This window comes from Lissotriton vulgaris, chromosome 12 (assembly GCF_964263255.1).
Source record: "Lissotriton vulgaris chromosome 12, aLisVul1.2, whole genome shotgun sequence".
NCBI lineage: Eukaryota > Metazoa > Chordata > Amphibia > Caudata > Salamandridae > Lissotriton > Lissotriton vulgaris.
The window spans coordinates 526,051,870-526,073,373 of record NC_141700.1 but is presented as its reverse complement, the minus strand read 5'-3'; the positions used below and the strand labels follow the sequence as shown (position 1 = coordinate 526,073,373).

General features: G+C 50.9%; 1 protein-coding gene across 11 annotated transcripts in view; it reads right to left on the bottom strand.

Annotated features, from left to right (window-relative positions):
* The window catches only part of CNOT1 (CCR4-NOT transcription complex subunit 1), a 1,684,613-nt gene that overhangs the window by 520,322 nt on the left and 1,142,787 nt on the right, over positions 1–21,504 (bottom strand). For all 11 annotated transcript variants that reach the window (XM_086945302.1, XM_086945307.1, XM_086945301.1 and 8 more), the window contains one exon: positions 14,039–14,208. In XM_086945302.1, the coding sequence (XP_086801428.1) occupies positions 14,039–14,208 (170 nt within the window). The remainder of the gene's footprint in view (positions 1–14,038; positions 14,209–21,504) is intronic.

Here is a 21,504-nt window from a genome sequence, read left to right as displayed (position 1 = left end):
GAGCGGCGGTGAGAGGAGTGCCGGACCTCTAGCAACTTCCGGCGCCGCTCCCGCAAGGCCTTTGGGGCCATGGCCCGACAGTCTCAGGAGTCATGATCAGTCTCCAGGCAGTAGAGGCACACATCGTGGGGGTCCGCCACTGACATTACGGCGTGTGTCAGAAAACAGGAGTATAAACCCATCAACTGATTGGGATTGGGGTCTGAAGAGGTGCATATAAAACAATATCCCAAGGGGTATGATTACACAGATTAATCATAAATTACTGGTAAGGATATCTCTACAGTATTATCCTAGAAGAATCAAGGAGTCAAGTATTTCATTCAAAGTAGTGCTAATAAAGCATCATTTTATATACTGGTCAAGAAAGGCTGGGGGAGGGAAGGGGAGAACAATGGGGGGGGGGGGCAATAAACAATTAATTACAGCACTGTGAGAACAATTAAACAAATGACAAATGACAAGTATCAGCCCAAAAGGTTGTACAAGGTGCACGAGTGCAGTGAATTGTGACACTACGGCAGCGCAAGTGACAAGAGATACAGCGTGAGCGGCGCAAGGTGTAAGGTGCAAATATATACAGTGACAATACAATGGTTTCCAGTTCAATTATGGTATCCTAATTTAATTTTTTTAAGGAGAACCACTGTAGGGGGGCGCCTAAAGTCTGGCTGTTTGGTCGACGACGTTTCGATCCGGTTGAATGAGGATCATCTTCAGGACATACAGGGCTGGGTGCAGTGCTGTGTGGAAAGGAAATATGGGTAAGGGCAAGCCAATTCACTAAATGAATACCTTATGGAAAGGGGCACAATGAGGGTGCGCTTACCGTTGATCATTGAATATCTGATCAATAGCAGGGAGTTAGCTTGGGGTCAGGCCAGATAAGGTCCAGGTCCGGGCGCTGCACGTGGAGAACTGAAAACAAACATGTGTATGTTTCAGAAATGAGGAAGTATTTCGTGCAGAACAGGGAAGTGAGAGTGGCGGGCGAGAACCTACTCACCAGCAAATTATTTGAATTGGCTAGAAGTCCAGGCGGGGCAATTGCCGATAGGTGGCGGGAAGCGTCCACTTCTACGGCGCAAGTCTCAATTATCTGGGGGAAGGACAAAGGGCATTGGAACAACACACTCGGGAAGTAGAAAAACGGAAAAGCAACAAGGCCGAAGTAAATTGCGCTGAGAGCCCCCAGCGTCTTACCTTCAGGCTGTTGTATTAATCACACGGCAGGGCAATTAGTCTGGGGGGACAAGTGGATAGGATAAAAAAAATTAGTAATCCAAAACGGGATGCTGAGGGGTAATGTTCAGAGACTGCACAGCATGGACGTTCGTCGTGGCGTCTTACCGAGTTGAATCCGGAAGGGAGAGTCGGGTAGCAGCGCTCAGTCGCTATGGTGACCGGCGCCATTTCCCCAGTACAGATATCAGGATTGGGCAAGGTCAAGGGAACGCCCATCAGAATAAGCGAGGAGAGGATTGGTCTAAACAGGGTGGTAACGGATAGCGTCTCTGGTTACCAAACAGCCGATCGTACGTCATCACAAGAGTCTGTGGGAACGTAGTACAAGTAGAGGGGGAATGTGGATAAGTATAGAGGCAAAGTGACACGCAGTGTCCCTGGTGACTAAAATATCGATCATATACCATTTCATGAGAGTGTGGGAGCGTAAACCGATGAGGATCTAAGTTTCACAGTCCTCGGGGGGTGTAGGGAATGCAGCTGAGTATATAGAAGGTAGCCATGGTTCGAGGCTATCGGCCCCATTAGCAGTCATGTAACACGAGCTCTACTGGAAAGACAGGTGTGGGTGTTCACAAGTCCTAAGCGTGACATGAGGAGAACCTTTATGTTCTGCAGCTAAATCACAGGGCATTATTCTAAACAATCACATTTATATTATATTATGTAAAATTACAGTGGCGAGCAATGTGAGGGGTTGACTGCTCCCCCAAAAAACACAGATGTATTAGTGTTGGTAGGGTACATGTAATGGTGGAGAAAGAGACATTAGTAACACATAGCAAATTCAGTGCAGGGAAATATACTTATCATACCAGAATGGTACTGTTCCATTCATCAATGGTGTTCAGTCCCTGGTTCACTGAATCACATTACGGCGGCACGACCCACAAGTCTTAAATCCGGGCATCCCTATGTGCACCAGAAGACAAGACAAAAAGTCTCAAAAAAGTAGTCAAAAAATGACTGGGGTACGTGCTCAAAAGAAAGAACTGACGTCAGCGCGCATGGGTGGCGCTTAAGTAGTCTCCGTGATGTCAACCTGGCGCTCACAACGCCAGTGACAGACTAGGATCCGCATGACCCCACCTACCAATGCGCAGGGGTACTGCTAGGCAAAACTTTCCGCATCCAGTCGGACGCCTGAGAAATATTCTAAGGTAAGGATTCTATCACTAACGTGTCTTTCAGATAGGGAAAAACAGGAATCCACGATCTTCTGAGATGTGCTGCTGCCACCGCCATCACCTTTGTGAAGACCCGTGCTGCTGATGTAAGACCGAACGGAAGAACTGCAAACTGATAGTGTTGAGATCCTTCCCTTAAAACAGATGCCTCCTGTGAGAAGTTGGCCTGATACATAGTGATCACTAGAATAGTGAACACTGAATATCAGTCCAAACAACCCATATGGTGATTGGTTGTAAGTCAACCAATAGACCAGCTATCCTAGTAGCATGGACAAGAGCAGTCTTCGGGCTAAACTCTAGAGGGCGTGTTAAGCCAGCTGTTATACTGCAAATGCTACTTACCAGTATGCATCTGTTCTTGGCATGTAGGGCTGCTGACATTCATATCTGTGCATAGTCCGCCACCTAGTGTTGGGTCCGGATGATTGCACATTGTTGTCCTGGAAGAGTCTTCGAAGTATCACGAGATAGGTGGCTCCTCCCCTGGACTACAGTGCGCATGGGCATCGCCTCCATCCCCAGATTGTTTTTAGCCATTGGCAGAGATGGAGTGAAGAAAGTGAGTGATGACCACGCTATGAGCATATGTGTATATGAATAAATACTGCAGCTGCTACAGGCGCCGGGGAGGAGGGTGGGCGATATGAATGTCAGCAGCCCTACATGCCAAGAACAGATGCATACTGGTAAGTAGCATTTGCAGTTCGAGGCATGTGGGCTGCTGAATTCATATCTGTGCATAGAATACATAGCAGTCCCTCCATTAGCGGCGGCCGCCCGTGCCAGCTGCAGCAGTTTGAAAAAGCGTTTTTAGAACAGCCTGACCAACAGCTGCCTGCTGTTTGGAATGCACGTCTACACAGTAGTGCTTAGTGAAGGTATGTGTGGTAGACCATGTGGCTGCTCTACAGATGTCTTCTAAGGGAATGTTACCTAGGAAGGCCATAGAGGCCCCCAACTTCCTAGTGGAGTGGGCCCTTGGCGGGATAGTGAGAGTGCGCTTAGCTTTAGCATAACAGATCTGAATGCACTTTACTATCCATCTAGCAATCCCCGCTTTGGAGATTGCATTTCCCTTGTGTTGTGTGGCAAAAGCAACAAAGTTGTTTGGTTTTGCGGAAATCTTTTGTCCTGTCCACATAGTACATCAAGGCCCTTTTCACATCAAGAGTGTGGAGCATACGCTCCGCCAGCGTCTCTGGGTTTTGGAAAAACACCGGCAATTCAATTGTTTGGTTCATGTGGAACTGTGAGACTACTTTGGGTAAGAATTTAGGGTTAGTGCGGAGCACCACCCTGTTAGCATGTACCTGGAAGAAATGTTCTTGGATGGTGAGCGCCTGCAGCTCGCTTACCCTCCATAGCGATGTAATTGCTACTAAGAACGCAACCTTCCAAGTCAAAAACTGGAGTTCACAAGAGTGCAGTGGCTCAAAGGGAGGACCCATTAGCCTTGTAAGAACCACATTGAGGTTCCATTCCGGAGCTGGTGGAGTCCTTGGTGGAATGACCCTTTTGAGTCCTTCCAGAAAGGCCTTGATAGCAGGGACCTTAAAGAGTGACAGGTGCTGTCTATTCTGGAGGTATGCTGCCATAGCAGACAGGTGAATGCGGATGGAAGAGTACGCTAGATTACATCGATACAGGTGAAAGAGGTAACATATGATGTTCTGAATGGAAGCATCTAGCGGGTCAATGCTGTGGTCCACACAGTAGATGACAAACCTCTTCCATTTAGCCGCATAACAAGCTCTAGTAGTGGGCTTCCTTGCCTCCCGAATGATGTCCATGCAATCGGGAGGAAGATTGAGGTAGCCAAACTCTAGGACTTCAGGAGCCAGATCGCCAGGTTGAGCTGTTGCGGATCTGGGTGCTGCATGTCGCCATGGCTCTGCGTCAGAAGGCTGGGAGTGAGATGAAGCCTTTGATGCGGTACCACGGAGAGTTCCAGAAACGTGGTGTACCATGGTTGGCGAGCCCACGTTGGAGCAACCAGGATGAGCGTCATCGAGTGTTGCCTGAGCTTGCGTGCCACCAGCGGTATCAGAGGTGCTGGGGGAAAAGCGTACGCAAATCTGCCTGACCAGTTCATCCACATCGCATTGCCCTGTGATTGGGGGTGTGGGAATCTGGCGGCGAAGCTTTGGCATTTTGCGTTCTCCTTTGTGGCGAACAGGTCTATCTCTGGATGACCCCACCTTTGGAAGTACGGTTGGAGTACTGATGGATGTATCTCCCACTCGTGCATCTGATGGCTGTGCCTGCTGAGCAGATCCGCCATTTGATTGTCCTTGCCCGGGAGATGCTCTGCCATGAGGAAGATGTTCCTCTGAATGGCCCACTTCCACATGCTCTGAGCCAGATGAGACAGCTGTGGAGAGTGTGTACCTCCCTGCTTCTGGATGTAGTACATGGCCGTCATGTTGTCCGTCCGGATCAACACGACCTTGTTGCACAGATGTACTTTGAACGCCTTTAAGGCCATGAAGATTGCCATCAGTTCCAACACATCGATGTGCATCTTCCTTTGCTGAAGTGTCCATAGTCCCTGCACAGTGTAGTGGAGTACATGCGCTCCCCATCCCTGGAGAGAGGCGTCCGTCGTCAGGATGATCTGTGGGACAGGCTCTTGGAATGGTCGGCCCTTGCAAAGGTTTTGTGGATTCCACCAATGCAGAGAGTTGTACGCCCGACCGCTCACCAACACTAGGTCTGTCAGTTGCCCATGAGCCTGAGTCCACTGACGTGCTAGGCACTCCTGAAGCGGACGCATATGTAGTCTCGCGTGCGGGACAATGGAGATGCAGGAGGCCATCATGCCTATCAACTGCATGAACACCTTCGCTGGAAGCGAGTGTTGGGGTCTGAATCGTTGGATCAGCGCCTGGATACTGGCGATTCTCACTGAACTCGGCTGCGCAGTGGCTGCCAGATTGTCGCGCCCAGATACTGTCGCACGTGGGCGGGCTGGAGATGGGACTTTGGGTAGTTCAGAGAGAATCCCAGATCGTGCAGGAGGTGAATGGTGCGTGACACGTGGTCTACGCACTGCTGTTCCGTCTTTGCCTGAATAAGCCAGTCGTCTAGGTATGGAAAGACATGGACGTGCTGGCGACGGAGATGCGCCGCCACAGTCGCTAGGCACTTTGTAAATACCCTCGGTGCCGTGGTGACCCCGAACGGCAGGACTCTGAACTGGTAATGCTGGTCTAAGATCTTGAATCTGAGATACTTTGTGGGAAGGATGCAGGGGAATATGAAAATAGGCATCCTTCAGATCCAGCGTTGCTAGGAAGTCCCCCTGTTGAAGCAGGGGAAGCACCTGCTGCAATGTGAGCATATGGAAGTGCTCCGAGTTGATGTACCAGTTCAGGGGCCTGAGGTCCAGGATCGGCCTGAGTGATCCGTCCTTTTTGGGGATCAGAAAATACAGGGAGTAAACCCCCGTTCCCCGTTCTTGCAATGGAACGAGCTCTATTGCCCCTTTCTGCAGCATGACCAGAACTTCTTGCTGCAACAAGGTCAAGTGCTCGTCGGACATAGCACGGCTTCTTGGCGGTATGTCCGGTGGAATGGACGTAAGTTCTAGACAGTACCCGTACTGGATAAGAGACCTCACCCACCTGTCCGTGGTGATGGATCTCCACGCCGGCAGGAACTGCTGGAGTCTCCCCCCGACAGGTGTCGTGTGAACAGATGGTCAGGATTCACTGTTTGCCCCAATATTGTGGTTTGTATGTCGGGTTTGAACCCCGAAATTCGAAGCCAGGCATGACGTCTAAGTAACACACTTGTATTGATAGCCCTGGAGGCAGTGTCTGCCACATCTAGGGCACATTTGATGGATGCATTTGTAATGAGTTTACCCTCCTGAATGAGCATCTCCCCCGCCTCCTTATATTGGTCAGGCAAGTGTTGTAGGGTGGCCTCTAACGTGTCATAATGGGCCCTATCATAACGTGCAAGCAGGGCTTGAGTGTTAGAGATCCTCCAGATGTTCGCTGCCTGCGCAGCAATGCGTTTGCCTGATGCCTCAAAGATCTTGGACTCTTTGTCCGGGGGAGGAGCGTCACCAGTAGTCTGCGAATTCGCCCTCTTTCGAGCGTTGGAAACCACCAGGGAGTCCAATGGCAAGTGTCCCTTAATATACGTGGGATCCGTGGGCGCCGCTTTATATTTCCTGTCGATGCGAGGATTGACCACCCGCGCCCGGGTGGGCTCCTTGAATACCTCCTGTGCATGCTTCAGCACCCCTTTAAGCATCGGTAGTGTCTTGACTTGTTTTTCGGCTACCGAGAAGGTGTCGACTAAAAAGTCCGCATCCACGGGGTCTGAGTGCAGTTCGACGTCATGGTTCGCTGCAGCTCTCTCTATCAATGCATTGAATGCCGCCGAGTCCTCTGTCGGGGACGTCTTTGCGGCGAAAAGTTGAGTGTCCTGCCCCGACTGCGGGTCGTCTGTGTCGCCTCCTGCTGTCCAGGTCACCTGCTCCTCTTCCGGATCCGAGTACGCAGGATAGTTGTACTCGGCCTCTTCCTCGTCCACATCAGGCACGGGGGAATGGGCCGGCGAGTGTTCCAGGGCTTGTGGAGACAGAGGTTCCATCAGAGCCGAAGAGTCCGCAGAGTACCTTTTGTTCTTGAGTGGAATCCTAAAAGGTTCCAAGGCCGGCTCCGACGTAATCTTTCGTTTGAGGAGCGACAATTTTCCGGTGTTGGCGTCGATGATCACCCCACGACGTTCCTCCACCGCAAGCGGCTGGAGCCGAAGCTTCGACACCACCAAGGCAGCCTTCGGCGTCAATACTTCCTGAGAGTGTCCGCTCTGCTTAGGCGCGAAGGCCTTCGGCGCCGACTTGGGAGGAAGGGTAAAACGAATGAGCGTTTGTTCCTTGGCAGGCTTCGGCGTGGGCCTAGGCACTACAGTGTCCTGGCTGGGAACCACAGTAGACTGTTGGATCCGCCTTAAGGATTCTCCCACCTTCTTTGTAAGGGATGCCGAGGGCTGAACCGTCTCGAGCGACTCTTCGTCTCCGAGAGCCCGGTCGACGGTAGGCCTCTTCTTCGGTGCCGACGCCCCATGGCCTGGCGCACCGTCGGCGTGACGCTTCTTCGAAGCCGTCTTCGGTCCGCGACCCCTTTCGGTGCCGACGCAGCCGCGTCGGATGCCTTCACCTTCGGCCATTTTGGCGTGGCTCTTCAAGTCGGCCATTTTGGGTTTCGTGGAAGTTGACGCCTCCAGAACCTTCTTCACCAACGCCACTTTCGGTTTCGGTTTCGCATCCGAGGGTGCGAGACCAGTTGGCTTCACTTTCGGTTCCTTCTTAGAAATGTCCGTGACCAGGCCCGGAGGCGGGGACGTAGGACTCATAGTTAGATCTTGGGTAAGGCCCGAAGGCGATCCCTCGACCTGGGCCGTATGATGGGGAGTAACCCCAGAGTCTGGTTGGGGATGCTCTTCCTCCGAGCTATCACCCATCGTGGCACAAGCCAGATCGTCGTCCCCTCCCTCGTCGGAGGCTTCGTCGCAGGCCTCCTCATCCGCGTCGTAGGTCTCTTCCTCGGACGCGGGGCCAGGGTCCGACCCTTGTACGTCGTCTTCTCCCTCGACCGATTCCTGGAAGATGTCATCGGGTGGGGGTGCCGAAGCCGACAATTGAGCCTGGAGCCGATTAGCCCGGCGAATCTTTAAAGTCTTCTTACTTCTAAATTTCGAACACGCCATGCAGGTGTCTTCACGGTGATCCGGTGACAAGCATGTATTGCACACGGGGTGCACGTCGAGGTGCGAATATTTAGAATGACACAGCGGACACTTCTTGAATGGAGTCCGCTCCATAGCAAAGGGTGTAGTGTAGGCCCGTCCGCGTCGAAAGCACGTGGAAGGGCAGTAAGAGATAGGAGCTGAGAGTCAGTAAGAAACCCGAACGCAACTATACCGACGCCCAGCCTAAAGACCTTTTGGTCTCAAGTAAAAAGTAGAACAACTATCGGTTCCGACAGAGGGAACCGAAACACATCCGAACCCAATGGCGGAAAAAAACAATCTGGGGATGGAGGCGATGCCCATGCGCACTGTAGTCCAGGGGAGGAGCCACCTATCTCGTGATACTTCGAAGACTCTTCCAGGACAACAATGTGCAATCATCCGGACCCAACACTAGGTGGCGGACTATGCACAGATATGAATTCAGCAGCCCACATGCCTCGAACCATCACATATACCCCTTGAACACCAAGTGAAAGGACACCACTCAAGTGTTATGAAAATAAACAGTGTATTTATTTAGATCACAACAGCCCTGTACTCTTTATGAGGACAGGGTACTAAGCACACAACAAAACTCTTACGAAAATACTTTAAGTTGCACAATTTACACAAATGCCCGAGGGGCACGAAAAACCATATACTATGAAAGTGGAATGCGAAATTACTAGCAGGTAAGTACTGGACTAATAGGCTTTGGAATCGCTAGGACTACGTTACTGATCCTTCAGATCACTAGTAGGAGGCCTAGGGGACTCGGGTGCAGAGTGTGCACTCTCACGCGGGATGCGGGACAAAGTCTATAGAGGCTAGTAAAAGCAAAGTTAGTGTTCTCGGGCGAACCCGACTAGGTAGGTCAAAAACGAAAGTGGATCTGGACCCTTGGATAGTGAGGCTATGCTGGGGCACCGAAATGCCGAAGTTACCTAGCCCAGGGGCTGCGGCTGCATAGGTCTGAAAAGACGTCGGGAATCTTCGTTGACAAACCAGGAGCCTGAAGAAAGAGTTGCTGGCAGGCGACCAGTGAAGATTGTTCGAAGTGATCCAAGCCTGGATCGAAGATGGATGACACCTGAAAGCAGAGGGGACCAAGTTCTTAATCACTAGCCAGTGATCAGATGGGCACCAGGATGGCACCGGATGGTAGTCACCTCGACCAGGTGAGTGGGCGACACTGGGCTCTGCAGTCTCACGGACCAGGAGGCGTGGTCGGCGACCAGGATGGAGGTGCGAGCTGTCCCACGATGGTTGATGCTGTCGACGTCGCTGGACCCAGGATTGGGGCAACAAGTCTTGGCAAATTCAAGCCCACGCGGTGGACCTAAAATGGCGTCTGGAGTGGACCAGGAGGGTCCGGGGTGCTCCTCTTTTGGAAGGGAGCAAGGGCCAGTCTGGAGCAAACAGACCAGCAGTGTTGTCGTTGATAGTCGTCGGGAAGGCCACAAGCCAGCGGGCTAGTAGCCAGACAACGCGGTGAGCAGTCAAAAAGCAGAAGGGCCCCACGCAGATCTCGTGGATGCTGGGGGGCTGGTCTTCGGTGCTGGAGCTGCTCAGGGTCGGGGCTTCTCGGACCCCAAAGCACTCACCAGAGGATCCCTCGGCGGTCGTGCTGGATAGAAGTCGTGCAGTTCTGATGATGGCCGGTCCCTCGAGGTCTCGTCGCACCTACGGTTCTCAGCTTAGCTGTAGAGGTAGGTAGAGGTCAGAGGTGCCAGGGAAGCCGGGTCTCGTCGAGCTGGTCAGTCGGATTCCGGAGGAAGGACGTGCAGCAAACCGCAGAGTTCTTAGATGGTGCCTGCGGATGCAGGGTGACTACTCCTTAGCCACAAGGGAAAAATCTTGAGAAGAGTCGAAAGTTCCTTTCGTAGAAAGTAGTTTCTTGATTCAAAGATGATCTAATTTGGAAGGGTCCCCGCTCCTGCCTTTATCCTAAAGAAAGGGGTGGGTACGCGACTAGGTCCTGCCCTAGGGGTGGGACCAGGAAGGGGGGTGGTTACACCCCTCTCCCATGCCGGACTTTCCCCAGGCCAGGGGCTGGTGGGCCCCTGGAACTGGTTCTAGCCGGCAGATGCGTAGTGAGCACCGGGGTGCCACTTGCAGTCACCTTCCTGTAAAGCCCTGCCTACCCAGGATACACAAAACCCTGTCTGGGATGGTGCTAGCACCGCCCCTGACAGGAAACCCTTTGTCCAAGCTCCCCTCGCTGGAAGGACTCCCAGCTGCAGGGGGTCAGACTCGTGTCTGTGGTGGCAGCATCCATTTTGTGATGCTGAGGCTTGAGTTAACTTTAACCGGGATTCACAGTTACATACATGTCGTGTCCCTCTAGAAGGGTGGAATGCTAACCCCGTCGCCAGAATTGGCGAGGGGTTAGTATTCCAATTCGTATGACACCTTACTCGACATGTTTTGATAAAGCAATACTAAAGATAGCATTTAACCACGAGGATTATAATGCACTTAAGAGTATATGGTATGCGTTATCATGGAACAGCTATTAGGACTTGGTTCCGCAAGCTGCAAACGGGCTCAGCTCATGCCAGAGCACCATCTCACACGATTCCAAGCACTCTGCCTTCAGGATTGTCAAGGCCTGCCATAGGAGTGACTGATAGGAATCTGTGTGTCCATTTTAGGGTTAGATATAGGTATACTATATCTAAAGCAAAGGGTGATTACACCACCTTGCCCCAGCTGTCGTGCAGCCAGTTGTGTCAGATTTAGATGGCCATCCAGGGGTGGCATAATACATGCTTCAGCCCCTGGTAGGCCTTGGGTACACCTATGTCCTGAGTTACAGGGTCTGATAAGGTGGCCCAGTACCAATTGGAAATGTACCTAAGGTACATGGAATCCATTTTAGAGAGAGAGCAGTAGGCCTGGGGTCCTGATTGGCAGGGCCCCAGGTCAACTAAGTCGGAAAACCAGCAAAACACCAGGCAAAAAGTTGGGGGCAACCATAGTCAGGTATCCACCTTCCTACACCTTCGATGAGGCTTCAGGATGGGATGTGAAAATACGCATCCTGCAAATCGATCAACACTAACCAGTCTTCCTGCTGCAGCACCAGAAGAACCTGAGCAAGGGTCAACATCTTGACCTTCTCCAGCCGGAGGTAAAAATTCAAGATCCTGAGGTCTAGGATCAGTCTCAATCGTCTGCCCTTTTTGGGGGATCAGGAAATACCGGCAGTAGAATCCCTGACCCCTTTCCTGTTGTGGAACAAACTACCACATCGTTCTACAGCAAAAACAGAGCCTCTTGTTGCAGGAGCATCAAATGATCCTCCAAGCATCAGCCTGGTGAGGAGGGTAAGGAGAGGGGAAACTTCCAGAAAGGAAGGGCATATCAATTTTCCAGGCGATCTAAAAACCAGAGATCTGATGTAACATATCTCCAATTCCATAGAAAATGGGACACCTGACCTCCCACCAGACAAATAATGATCTAAGAAGGGGGATCTAGAGCTGCTTCTATGCAGTACCAGATGGGGGAATAGGAGAGGAGGAAGGGGAGACTCTGACAAGCTGAGCCTTGCAGTCGACCTCTACCTTTCCCTCTGTACGATCTATACAGAGGATTCGTCTGTTGCTGCTGCTGGCGGGCCCGAAAGGAAGGAGTCTTAATCTTTGGTAACCAAAGCCGCTGGGATTGGACTGAAGACCCAAAGATCTAGCTGTGGCCCTACTATCCTTAAAGTGCAGCAGCGCTGAATCCACTTCAGTACCAAGAGGGGAGAGCCATCAAAAGGCAAGTCCAACAGGGTGGCCTGCACATCTGAAGAAATCCCCCCCCCCCCCCCCCCCGCCAGTTGTGCCTCTTGGTTGCCACTGAGGAACCCAGGAACCCATCACTCTACCAACAGACACTGTGTCAAGCCCTGACTGACTTGACAGGCCGCAGCTTGTGTCTCCGATAAGACCACTGCAAAATGGCCATTAACATCCTCCGGAGGCTTGGGGATCACAGCCTTTGAAGAATCCATGAGTGCATGTATGTAGTGACCTAGCACACATGTTGCATTCATTGATTTTAAGGCGATACTGGCTGAGGAAAACACCATCTTGGCTGATTGGAGATGGGGATCCATGAGGACTGAACAATCGTGAATGGGCCTGTAGAAAGCTCTGTAGAAAGCTTTGTAGAGCATGACGCCTGAACAACTAAGCTCTCAGGAGATGGATGTGCACATAAAGTCAGCTCCTCAAGCACTACTTTGTACCTTCTAACCACTGAACTGGACACAGAAGGGGCAGTCCTAGGCTTCTGTTGTGGTCTCAGTCAAAGGCTCATTAAAGGATTACAGTGACTCAGTCACAGAAGTAGAGTGAAGAACCTCATCAGGATGTTTGACTTGATCCCAGCAGTAGGCCGCTACAACTCCAGCAGATGAGCCGCCTTCCTCATGATTGAGTGGCAAGACGAGACCTTCTGTGAAGAAAGAACGTTTGGAGAATGGAGTTCCCACTCTTGAGACTTATCTAAACCAGTTGCCTCCTGCAGTCCCTCAAACTCTTGCATGGGATCAACATTCTTCACTTTCTAGATCTCACTTTCGGTATTGGGGTCAACGACTTCGGGTCGGTATCAATGGAGTATCCAAAGGGACAGCTGAAGGCCCCAGGCAAGGCAGAGACTGCGCTGGCGAAAACAACATTCTTGCCTCGAGGGACTGCACCGGCGTACAATACCTCTGCTTCGGGACAGGCCAACTTCCCAGGGTCATCAGCATGAACAGCATAAAAGGTGCCTGGGCATAATGAGGTGGCAAGCCCAAGTTGAAATAGCTGCCCCATGCGCCCAAAAGACGGACTATTATGGTTAGCCTCCCTGGTAAACATGACAAACATCTAATTTAAGAAATGAGAAGGACCCTTACCTGGAGCTGGAACAGGTCCAGGAGGCTGTAAGAATGGCTCTGGCGCTAGTGACACAGTGGTCGGAGGCAAAGGCAATGCTTCCCTGGGCAAAGAACCTCTCGGAGCCAGAGTAACCTGAGGATAAGGAGAGGGTGATAGTTCATATTTCCTGTGGTGCCGAAGTACCGGAAACTTATCCTTTGACGCGCAACACCTAGAACTGTGACGCCGGTTTTTCTTGTGCTTCCTCAACGACTTATAAGTGTGCGGAGACAGCGACTTAGATCTTGTCCTTCTTTGGACCCTCTTCTGATTTTTCACTCTGGCCATGAACTTGGCCTCCTCTCTCCTGGAGGGCTTTTGGATTCATGCAACATCACAACAAACATACCTCGACGTCGTGATCCGACAAAAGGCACCAAAGACAAACCATCATGGTGGTCTGTGACCCACATATGACCCCCTGCATTCCCGACAAGGCTTGAAAACAAATTTCTTATGAGCAGCCATTGCAATGCTACCATTTCAGGAGAACCTGTAACAATGAACACTCAGAAATGGAGAGCCCTGGAAAAACAGCTGCACATCGATGAAGCAGGAAAAAAAGAGGGGAACAGACATCAGCACATCGACGAAGTCTACTTATGGTGTCTAGGACGTTGCGCGGGTTCACGAGCGGAGCCGTTACATTGTAACATCCTCAATGACTTGAGAGCTATCGAGATAAGTTTCTGTGGAATGCTGCGCATGGGGGTAATTCAGAAGATAAGGAAACTCAGGCAGATGTATCCATCAGAAATGAATATTTGTATATAGTAGGAATCCTGTTATCAGATGAAGTGCTTATTCTTTTCCTAGTGCTTTCACAATAAGTTTAAGAAATTCACAAGAAAATGAAAAAATACATTTATAAATAGGACTATGTCCTTCAAGCCATGCATTCACCCACACACAAAAAAATGGCAAATTGCAACCCACCCTTCAGGAGCGTTGACTCTGGAATGTGCGTTGATCCTCATTAAGGTTTCAATGGTGTGAAAGAGATCAGCTTCAGTGACATGGCCAACGCTTCTCTCGTCTACCAATAGTAGCTTTACCAGCTGCATGGCAAAAGCCACAGCCATGTAATTCAAGCCATTCTCCATGGACTAGAGACAAAAAATGAAACCAGTAAGTTTAGAAAATCTTGCAATTCAATGTTGTCATACAATTCCATCAGTAAGCCAATGTGTAAAATAGGAACACCATCCTCAACATGAAAACAGTTTCACTTTCCATGTGTGATTTCAGTCAAATGGGTAGGATTATGTTACTTACCCAGTAAGCATCTGTTCTTGGCATGTAGAGCTGTAGATTCACATGTTTTGCACACCCCATCCATCTAGTGTTAGGTCCAGAAGTTTGAAAGTTGTTCTCAGAATAAGTCTTTCCAGTCACAAGGTAAGGTGACCCCTCGTTTCGGTGATAGTGCGAATGGGCATCAACTCCATTGTTAGATTGATTTCCCTCAAGAGGATGAGAATGGAGTGAGTGTAGTAAAGAGATGTCCATGCATATGTAATGTAAATAATGAGTACTGCAACAACTACATGTGTCCAGGGAGGTGGGAGGGTGCATGTAAATCTACAGCTCTACATGCAACAGATGCTTACTGGGCAAGTAACAATCCATTCGAGGCATGTGTGCTGTACATACACATGCTTTGCATAGACTATATAGTAGAATTTTCCAAAAGCAGCTGCCAGACAGTAGATGTTGCAGTAAAAAGTGTCTGCTTGTCCATTATTGGCTTGTTGGTGTGCTAACATCAACAATCGTGTTTAGTAAATGTGTGGTGTGGACCATGGTGCTGCCTTAGAGATATCAGCAATGGGAATGTTACCGAAAGGGAACGTGGCTTGTGTTGGGGGGTAGGGGGCCTCTGGTTGGTTGTTGGTGGCTGCTGGCAAGCAGGACACTGGGTTATGGGAAAAAAGCTCCTCTGGTTTAGGTCAGGGCAATGGGGTAACAAAGTAGCACAACAGGTGCACCCTAAGCGGCACCGAGGTGGAAGGGTGCAGAGTGCTGTTTCAACGTGGGCACCCTGTTTTTAATGGACAACCTCCTGCTTGCAAAAGCACTGCAGGCAGGGAGACTAAGGACGTCTGGGTGCGACCACCACTTCGAGAGGTAAGTTGGGAAGTTAAGGGTTGCCTAGGCACTGTTGGTTTGGGTACACAAGGCCATGGGGCATCGGGTGCAGGGGTGCCTTTTGGGGTCGGATCATCTTACCAGCTTCTGGTCGCGGTTAGGGGGGGCCTTCTGGCAGGCGTCAGCTTGAGGCTTGAGGCAGGTCAGGGGTCACTGGATCCCGGTTCAGGATCGCCGGAGTGACCTCCTTGTGGTGTTTTTCACTCAAGCTTGGGCCGGGTTTGGCAGATGCAGATTGGGCTAGATTTTGCACAACTGCTGCCAGAAGTTGCAGTTGAACGAATCCTGTGTTCACGGGAAAAGCAGTATTGGGAAGGCAGGAAGATACTACAGGGTTTTCGAGGTTGCTGGCTGCAGGACACACCAGGATTTCGGAGGAGCAATTTTGAACGGAGCCAGGCCTGTAGGGCTGGGGCCAGGTCTGTGGGTGTCTTCCTCTTGTTAGCTGGCTGCACGGCTGTTCGGTCCTCCTTTTCTTCTGGTTGTTTCCGGATCTGAGGAAGCAAAGTTCGGGGGCTCCCTAAATATTAGATTTAGGGGCGTTACAGGTAGGAAAAGGGCAGGGACCAATGGGTCCCTTCCTTTGGGTGGGTGAACCCTTTATTGTGCCACCCTCCAGTGGGAGGGGGGGGAAGGAGCCTGTCCCTGGTTGGTTGGGCCTCCCTATCCTCAAGATGGCAGGGACTCAGTTGTGCTTCACCTCACCTGCCCCACCTGAGGAGTGGAGTTGGCAGAGGTGGGCACATCTCTTTCCTTCACTTGTTGTTCCTGCAGGTTCTCCCGCCCAAAGTGGGGGGCTGAACCAGTGGGGACCAGATGCTGAAAGCAGCAAATGGTCTGGGGAGGCTCACAGACGGGATGCCTTTGAAGCTTCCCCTTCATGAACCCTGCCAATCCTGCAGAGGAGGCTTGGCACCTCGTCCAGGGATGGTCATTGTTTCAGGCCCCGAATGTGAGAAGGTGGCCTGATATGCAGTGCTCACTATTCTAGTGAACACTATGTATCAGTCCAGCAACCCTTATTGATGATTGGTTGTAAGTCAACCTTATAGACCAGCTATCCTAGTAGCGTGGATACGAGCAGTCTAAGGCTAAAGACTCGAGAGGGCGTGTTAAGCCAGCTGTTTACCACACATATACCCCTTGAATACCAAGTGAAAGGACACCACACAAGTGTTATGAAAATAAACAGTTATTTATTTAAAGATCACAACAGCCCTGTACTCTTTATGAGGACAGGGTACTAAGCACAAACCAAAACTCTTACAAAAATACTTAAGTTAGCACAGTATATACAAATGCCCGAGGGGCACGGAAAACCATATACTCTGAAAGTGGAATGCGAAATTCCTAGCAGGTAAGTACAGTACTAATAGCTTTTGGAATCGCTAGGACTTGACTAGGGAATCGTTAGATTATGTCTAGGAGGCCTAGGGGACTCGGGTGCAGTGTGTGCACTCTCACGCGAGATGCGGGACAAAAGTCTATGGTAGCTAGGAAATAGAAAGTTAGTGTTCTCGGGCGAACCCGACCTGGTAGGGAGAAAACGAAAGTAGATTCTGACCCTTGGATAGTGAGGCTATGCTGGGGCACCGAAATGCCGAAGTTACCTAGCCCAGGGGCTGCAGCTGCATAGGTCTGAAAAGACGTCGGGAATCCTCGTAGACGGACCAGGAGCCGGAAGAAAAGATGCTGGCCGGTGACCAGTGAAGAAAGTTCAGTTGGATCCAAGCCTGGATCTCGAAGATAGATGACACCTGAAAGCAGAGGGGACCAAGTTCGAGACTACTAGCCAGTAGTCAGTGGGCACCAGGAGGGCACCGGATGGTAGCCACCTCGACAAGGTGAGTGGGTGACGCTTGACTCGAAGATCTCACGGACCAGGAGGCGTTGTCGGCGACCAGGATGGAGGATCGAGCTGTCCCACGAAGATAGAAGCTGTCGGCGTCGCTGGACCCAGGATTGGGCAACAAAGCCTTGGCAAATTCAAGCCCACGCGGTGGACCTAAAATGGCGTCTGGAGTGGACCAGGAGGGTCCGGGGTGCCTCTCTTGAACAAGGAAGCAAGGGCCAGCCTGGAGCAACCAGACCAGCAGAAGAGTTGTCGTCGGGCGTCGTTCAGAAGGCCACAAGCCAGCCGGCTAGTAGCCAAACAACGCGGTGCACAGCAAACAGCAGAAGGGCCCCACGCCGATCGTGGAGATGCAGGGAGGTTGATCTTGGGTGCTGGAGCTGCGCAGGGTTGGGGCTTCTCGGACCCCAAAGCACTCACCAGTGGAAGACTCGGTGGGCTTGCAATAAAGATGTCGTGCAGTCTTGGCGATCGTCGGTCCCTCGAGGTCTCGTCGCACTCACGGTTCTCAGCTTTGCTGTAGAGGTGAGTAGAGGTCAGAGGTGCCAGGGAAGCCGGGTCTCGTCGTGCTGGGTCGTCGGATTCGTGATGAAGGACTTGCAGCAGACCGCAGTGTTCTTTAGGATGGTGCCTGCGGATGCAGGGTGACTACTCCTTAGCCACAAGGGAGAATCTTGAAGAAGAAATCGTGAAGTCCTTTCGAAGAAAGTGGTATCTTGATTCCAAAGATGATCTAATTTTAACAGGGGGCCCGCTCCCATCTTTATACTAAAAAAGGGGGCTGACCCGGTGACTAGGTCCTGCCTATGGGTGGGACTAGGTGGGGGGTGGTTACACCCCTCAGCCATGCCGGACTTCCCCAGGCCAGGGGCTGGTGTGCCCCTGGAACTGGTTCAGACCGGCTTATGCGTAGTGAGCACCGGGGTGCCACTCAGCAGTCACCTTCCTGTAAAGCCCTGCCTACCCAGGATACACAAAACCATGTCTGGGACGGTGCTAGCACCGCCCCTGACAGGAAACCCTTTGTCCAGGCTCCCCTCGCTGGAAGGACTCCCAGCTGTAGGGGGTCAGACTCGTGTCTGTGGTGGCAGCATCCATTTTGTGGAGCTGAGGCTTCAGTTAACTTTAACCGGGGTTCACAGTTACATACATGTCGTGTCCCTCTAGAAGGGTGGAATGCTAACCCCGTCGCCAGAATTGGCGAGGGGTTAGTATTCCAATTCGTATGACACCTTACTCGACATGTTTTGATAAAGCAATACCAAAGATAGCATTTAACCGCGAGGATTATAATGCACTTAAGAGTATATGGTATGCGATATCATGGAGCAGCTATTAGGACTTGATTCCGCAAGCTGCAGACAGGCTCAGCTCATGCCAGAGCACCATCTCACACGATTCCAAGCACTCTGCCTTCAGGATTGTCAAGGCCTGCCATAGGAGTGACTGATAGGAATCTGTGTGTCCATTTTAGGGTTAGGTATAGGTATACTACACCTACAGCAAAGGGTGATTACACGACTTTGCCCCAGCTGTCATGCAGCCAGTTGTGTCAAATTTAGGAGGCCAGCCAGGGGTGGCACAATACGTGCTGCAGCCCCTGGTAGCCCTGGGTACACCTATGCCCTGAGTTACAGGGTCTGATAAGGTGGCCCAGTACCAATTGGTAGATGCACCTAGGGTACATGAGGTAATTTAGAAAGAGAACAGCCAGGCTGTGGGTCTGATTGGCAGGCCCACAGCCAGAGAAAGTCGTAAACCAGTGAAACAAAAGCAAAAAATCTGGGTGATCATAGGATTGCAGACCCTACTCTCCTACATGACCCCCCCCCAAACTTTGGGACAATAAGCTAACCTTGACCAGGTGAGTCTTCTTGTTCTAAGTGGAAATATCTGGAGAGCCCATCGGCATTGCCATGATCAGTACCAGGTCTATGTTCCACTGTAAAGTCCATCCCCTGTAGGGAAATGGACCACCTAAGCAGTTTGGGGTTTTCACCCTTCATCTGATTTAGCCACAAGAGGGGCTTATGGTCGGTCTGAATCTTGAAGTGAGTGCCAAACAAGTATGGCCTCAGCTTCTTCAGGGCCCAAACCACAGCAAAGGCCTCCCTCTCAATAGCTGACCAATTCTTCTCTCTGGGGGTCAGCCTTCTGCTTATAAAAGCAATGGGCTGATCCTGACCATCAAAATTCAGTTGAGAAAGAACAGCTCCCACACCCAACTCAGAAGCATCTGTTTGGACAATGAATGGTTTGGAGTAGTCTGGACTCTTAAGGATAGGTGCTGTGCACATGGCCTGCTTTAGGTCATCGAATGCTTTTTGACAGCCTGCTGTCCACTGAACCTTTTTTGGCATTTTCTTACTTGTCAGTTCATTTAATGGTGTCACAATGGAACCATAGTTCCTGACAAATTTTCTGTAGTATCCAGTCAGGCCCAAGAAAGCTCGAACCTGAGTCTGGGTGGTTGGAGGAGCCCAGTCCCTGATTGACTGTATTTTGCTCTCCAGTGGCTGAACCTGGCCTCCACCTACAAGGTGGCCCAGGTATACAACCTGTGTCTGCCCTATCTGGCACTTGGTGGCCTTGATAGTGAGGCCTGCTGCTTGCAGAGCCTCTAACACTTTCCTCAGGTGGACCAGGTGATCCTCCCAGGTGGAGCTAAAGACAGCAATATCATCTAGATATGCTGCACAGAAGTCATCCAGCCCAGTAAGGACTTGATTCACCAACCTTTGGAAGGTGGCAGGTGCATTTTTCAGACCAAAGGGCATTACCACAAATTGATAATGCCCACCAGGGGTTGAAAATGCTGTTTTGGGTTTGGCATCCTCAGCTAACCTGATTTGCCAATACCCAGCTGTTAAGTCAAATGTACTTAAGTAGTTGGCAGAAGCCAATCTATCTATAAGTTCATCTGCCCTTGGTATTGGATGGGCATCAGTCTTAGTGACTGCATTGAGACCCCTGTAGTCTACGCAAAACCTCATCTCTCTCTTACCATCTTGGGTGTGAGGCTTTGGCACTAGAACTACTGGACTAGCCCAAGGGCTATCTGAGGGTTCAATGACTCCCAATTCCAACATTTTCTGCACTTCAGTTTTTATGCAGTCTCTAACATGATCAGGCTGCCTGTAGATTTTACTCTTGACTGGCAGGCTGTCACCAGTGTCAACCTCATGGGTACACCAATTGGTCTGACTGGGTGTCAGAGAGAACATATGTCTGAAAGACTGAAGAACCTGTTTACAGTCTTTCTGCTGATGTTCAGAGAGGCTGCCACAAAAGACAACACCATCTACTGACCCATCATCAGGATTCTGAGTGAGCAGGTCTGGGAGAGGGTCACTCTCTTCCTCCTGTCCCTCATCTATGGCCATGAGCAAGCTCATGTCCTTCCTGTCGACATATGCTTTGAGCCTGTTGACATGGAGTACCCTGTGGGGACTCCTGGGAGTTCCAAGGTCCACCAGGTAGGTGACCTCTCCCTTTTGCTCAAGAATTGTGTGGGGCCCAGACCATTTGTCTTTGAGTGCTGCTGGGGCCACTGGCTCCAACACCCACACCTTCTGTCCAGGCTGATAAACAGTCAGGACAGCCTTTTGGTCATGCCAAGCTTTTTGAAGTTCTTGACTGGCCTTAAGGTTTTCTGATGCCTTCTCCATATACTCAGCCATCCTGGAGCGGAGACCAAGTACATAGTCCATTATGTTGGTTGCAGGCTTTTTGAGAGGTCTCTCCCATCCTTCCTTCACCAAACACAAGGGGCCTCTCACAGGGTGCCCATACAAAAGTTCAAAAGGGCTGTAGCCAACCCCCTTTTGTGGGACCTCTCTGTAAGCAAACAGAAGGCAGGGCATCAGGACATCCCATCTACGCCTGAGTGTTTCAGGTAGTCCATGAATCATCCCTTTTAGGGTCCTGTTGAACCTTTCAACAAGCCCATTGCATTGTGGATGATAGGGTGTAGTGAATTTGTAATTGACACCACACTCCTTCCACATAGCAGTTAAATAGCTTGACATGAAGTTTGCACCTCTGTCAGAGACAACCTCCTTAGGGAAGCCCACTCTGGAGAACACTCCAACTAGGGCCCTTGCCACCACAGGGGCTGTGGTGGTCCTAAGTGGAATAGCTTCAGGATACCTGGTGGCATGATCCACTACCACCAGTATAAACTTGTGCCCTGATGCTGTCTGGGGTTCCATTGGACCAACGATGTCAATCCCCACTCTTTCAAAGGGCACCCCCACCACAGGCATTGGTATAAGGGGGGCCTTTGTTGTGCCACCTGACTTACCACTGGCTTGGCAAGTGACACAGGAGCGACAAAACTCCTTGGTATCCTCATTCATGTGAGGCCAGTGAAAGTGTGAGACAAGCCTGTCCCAAGTCTTTG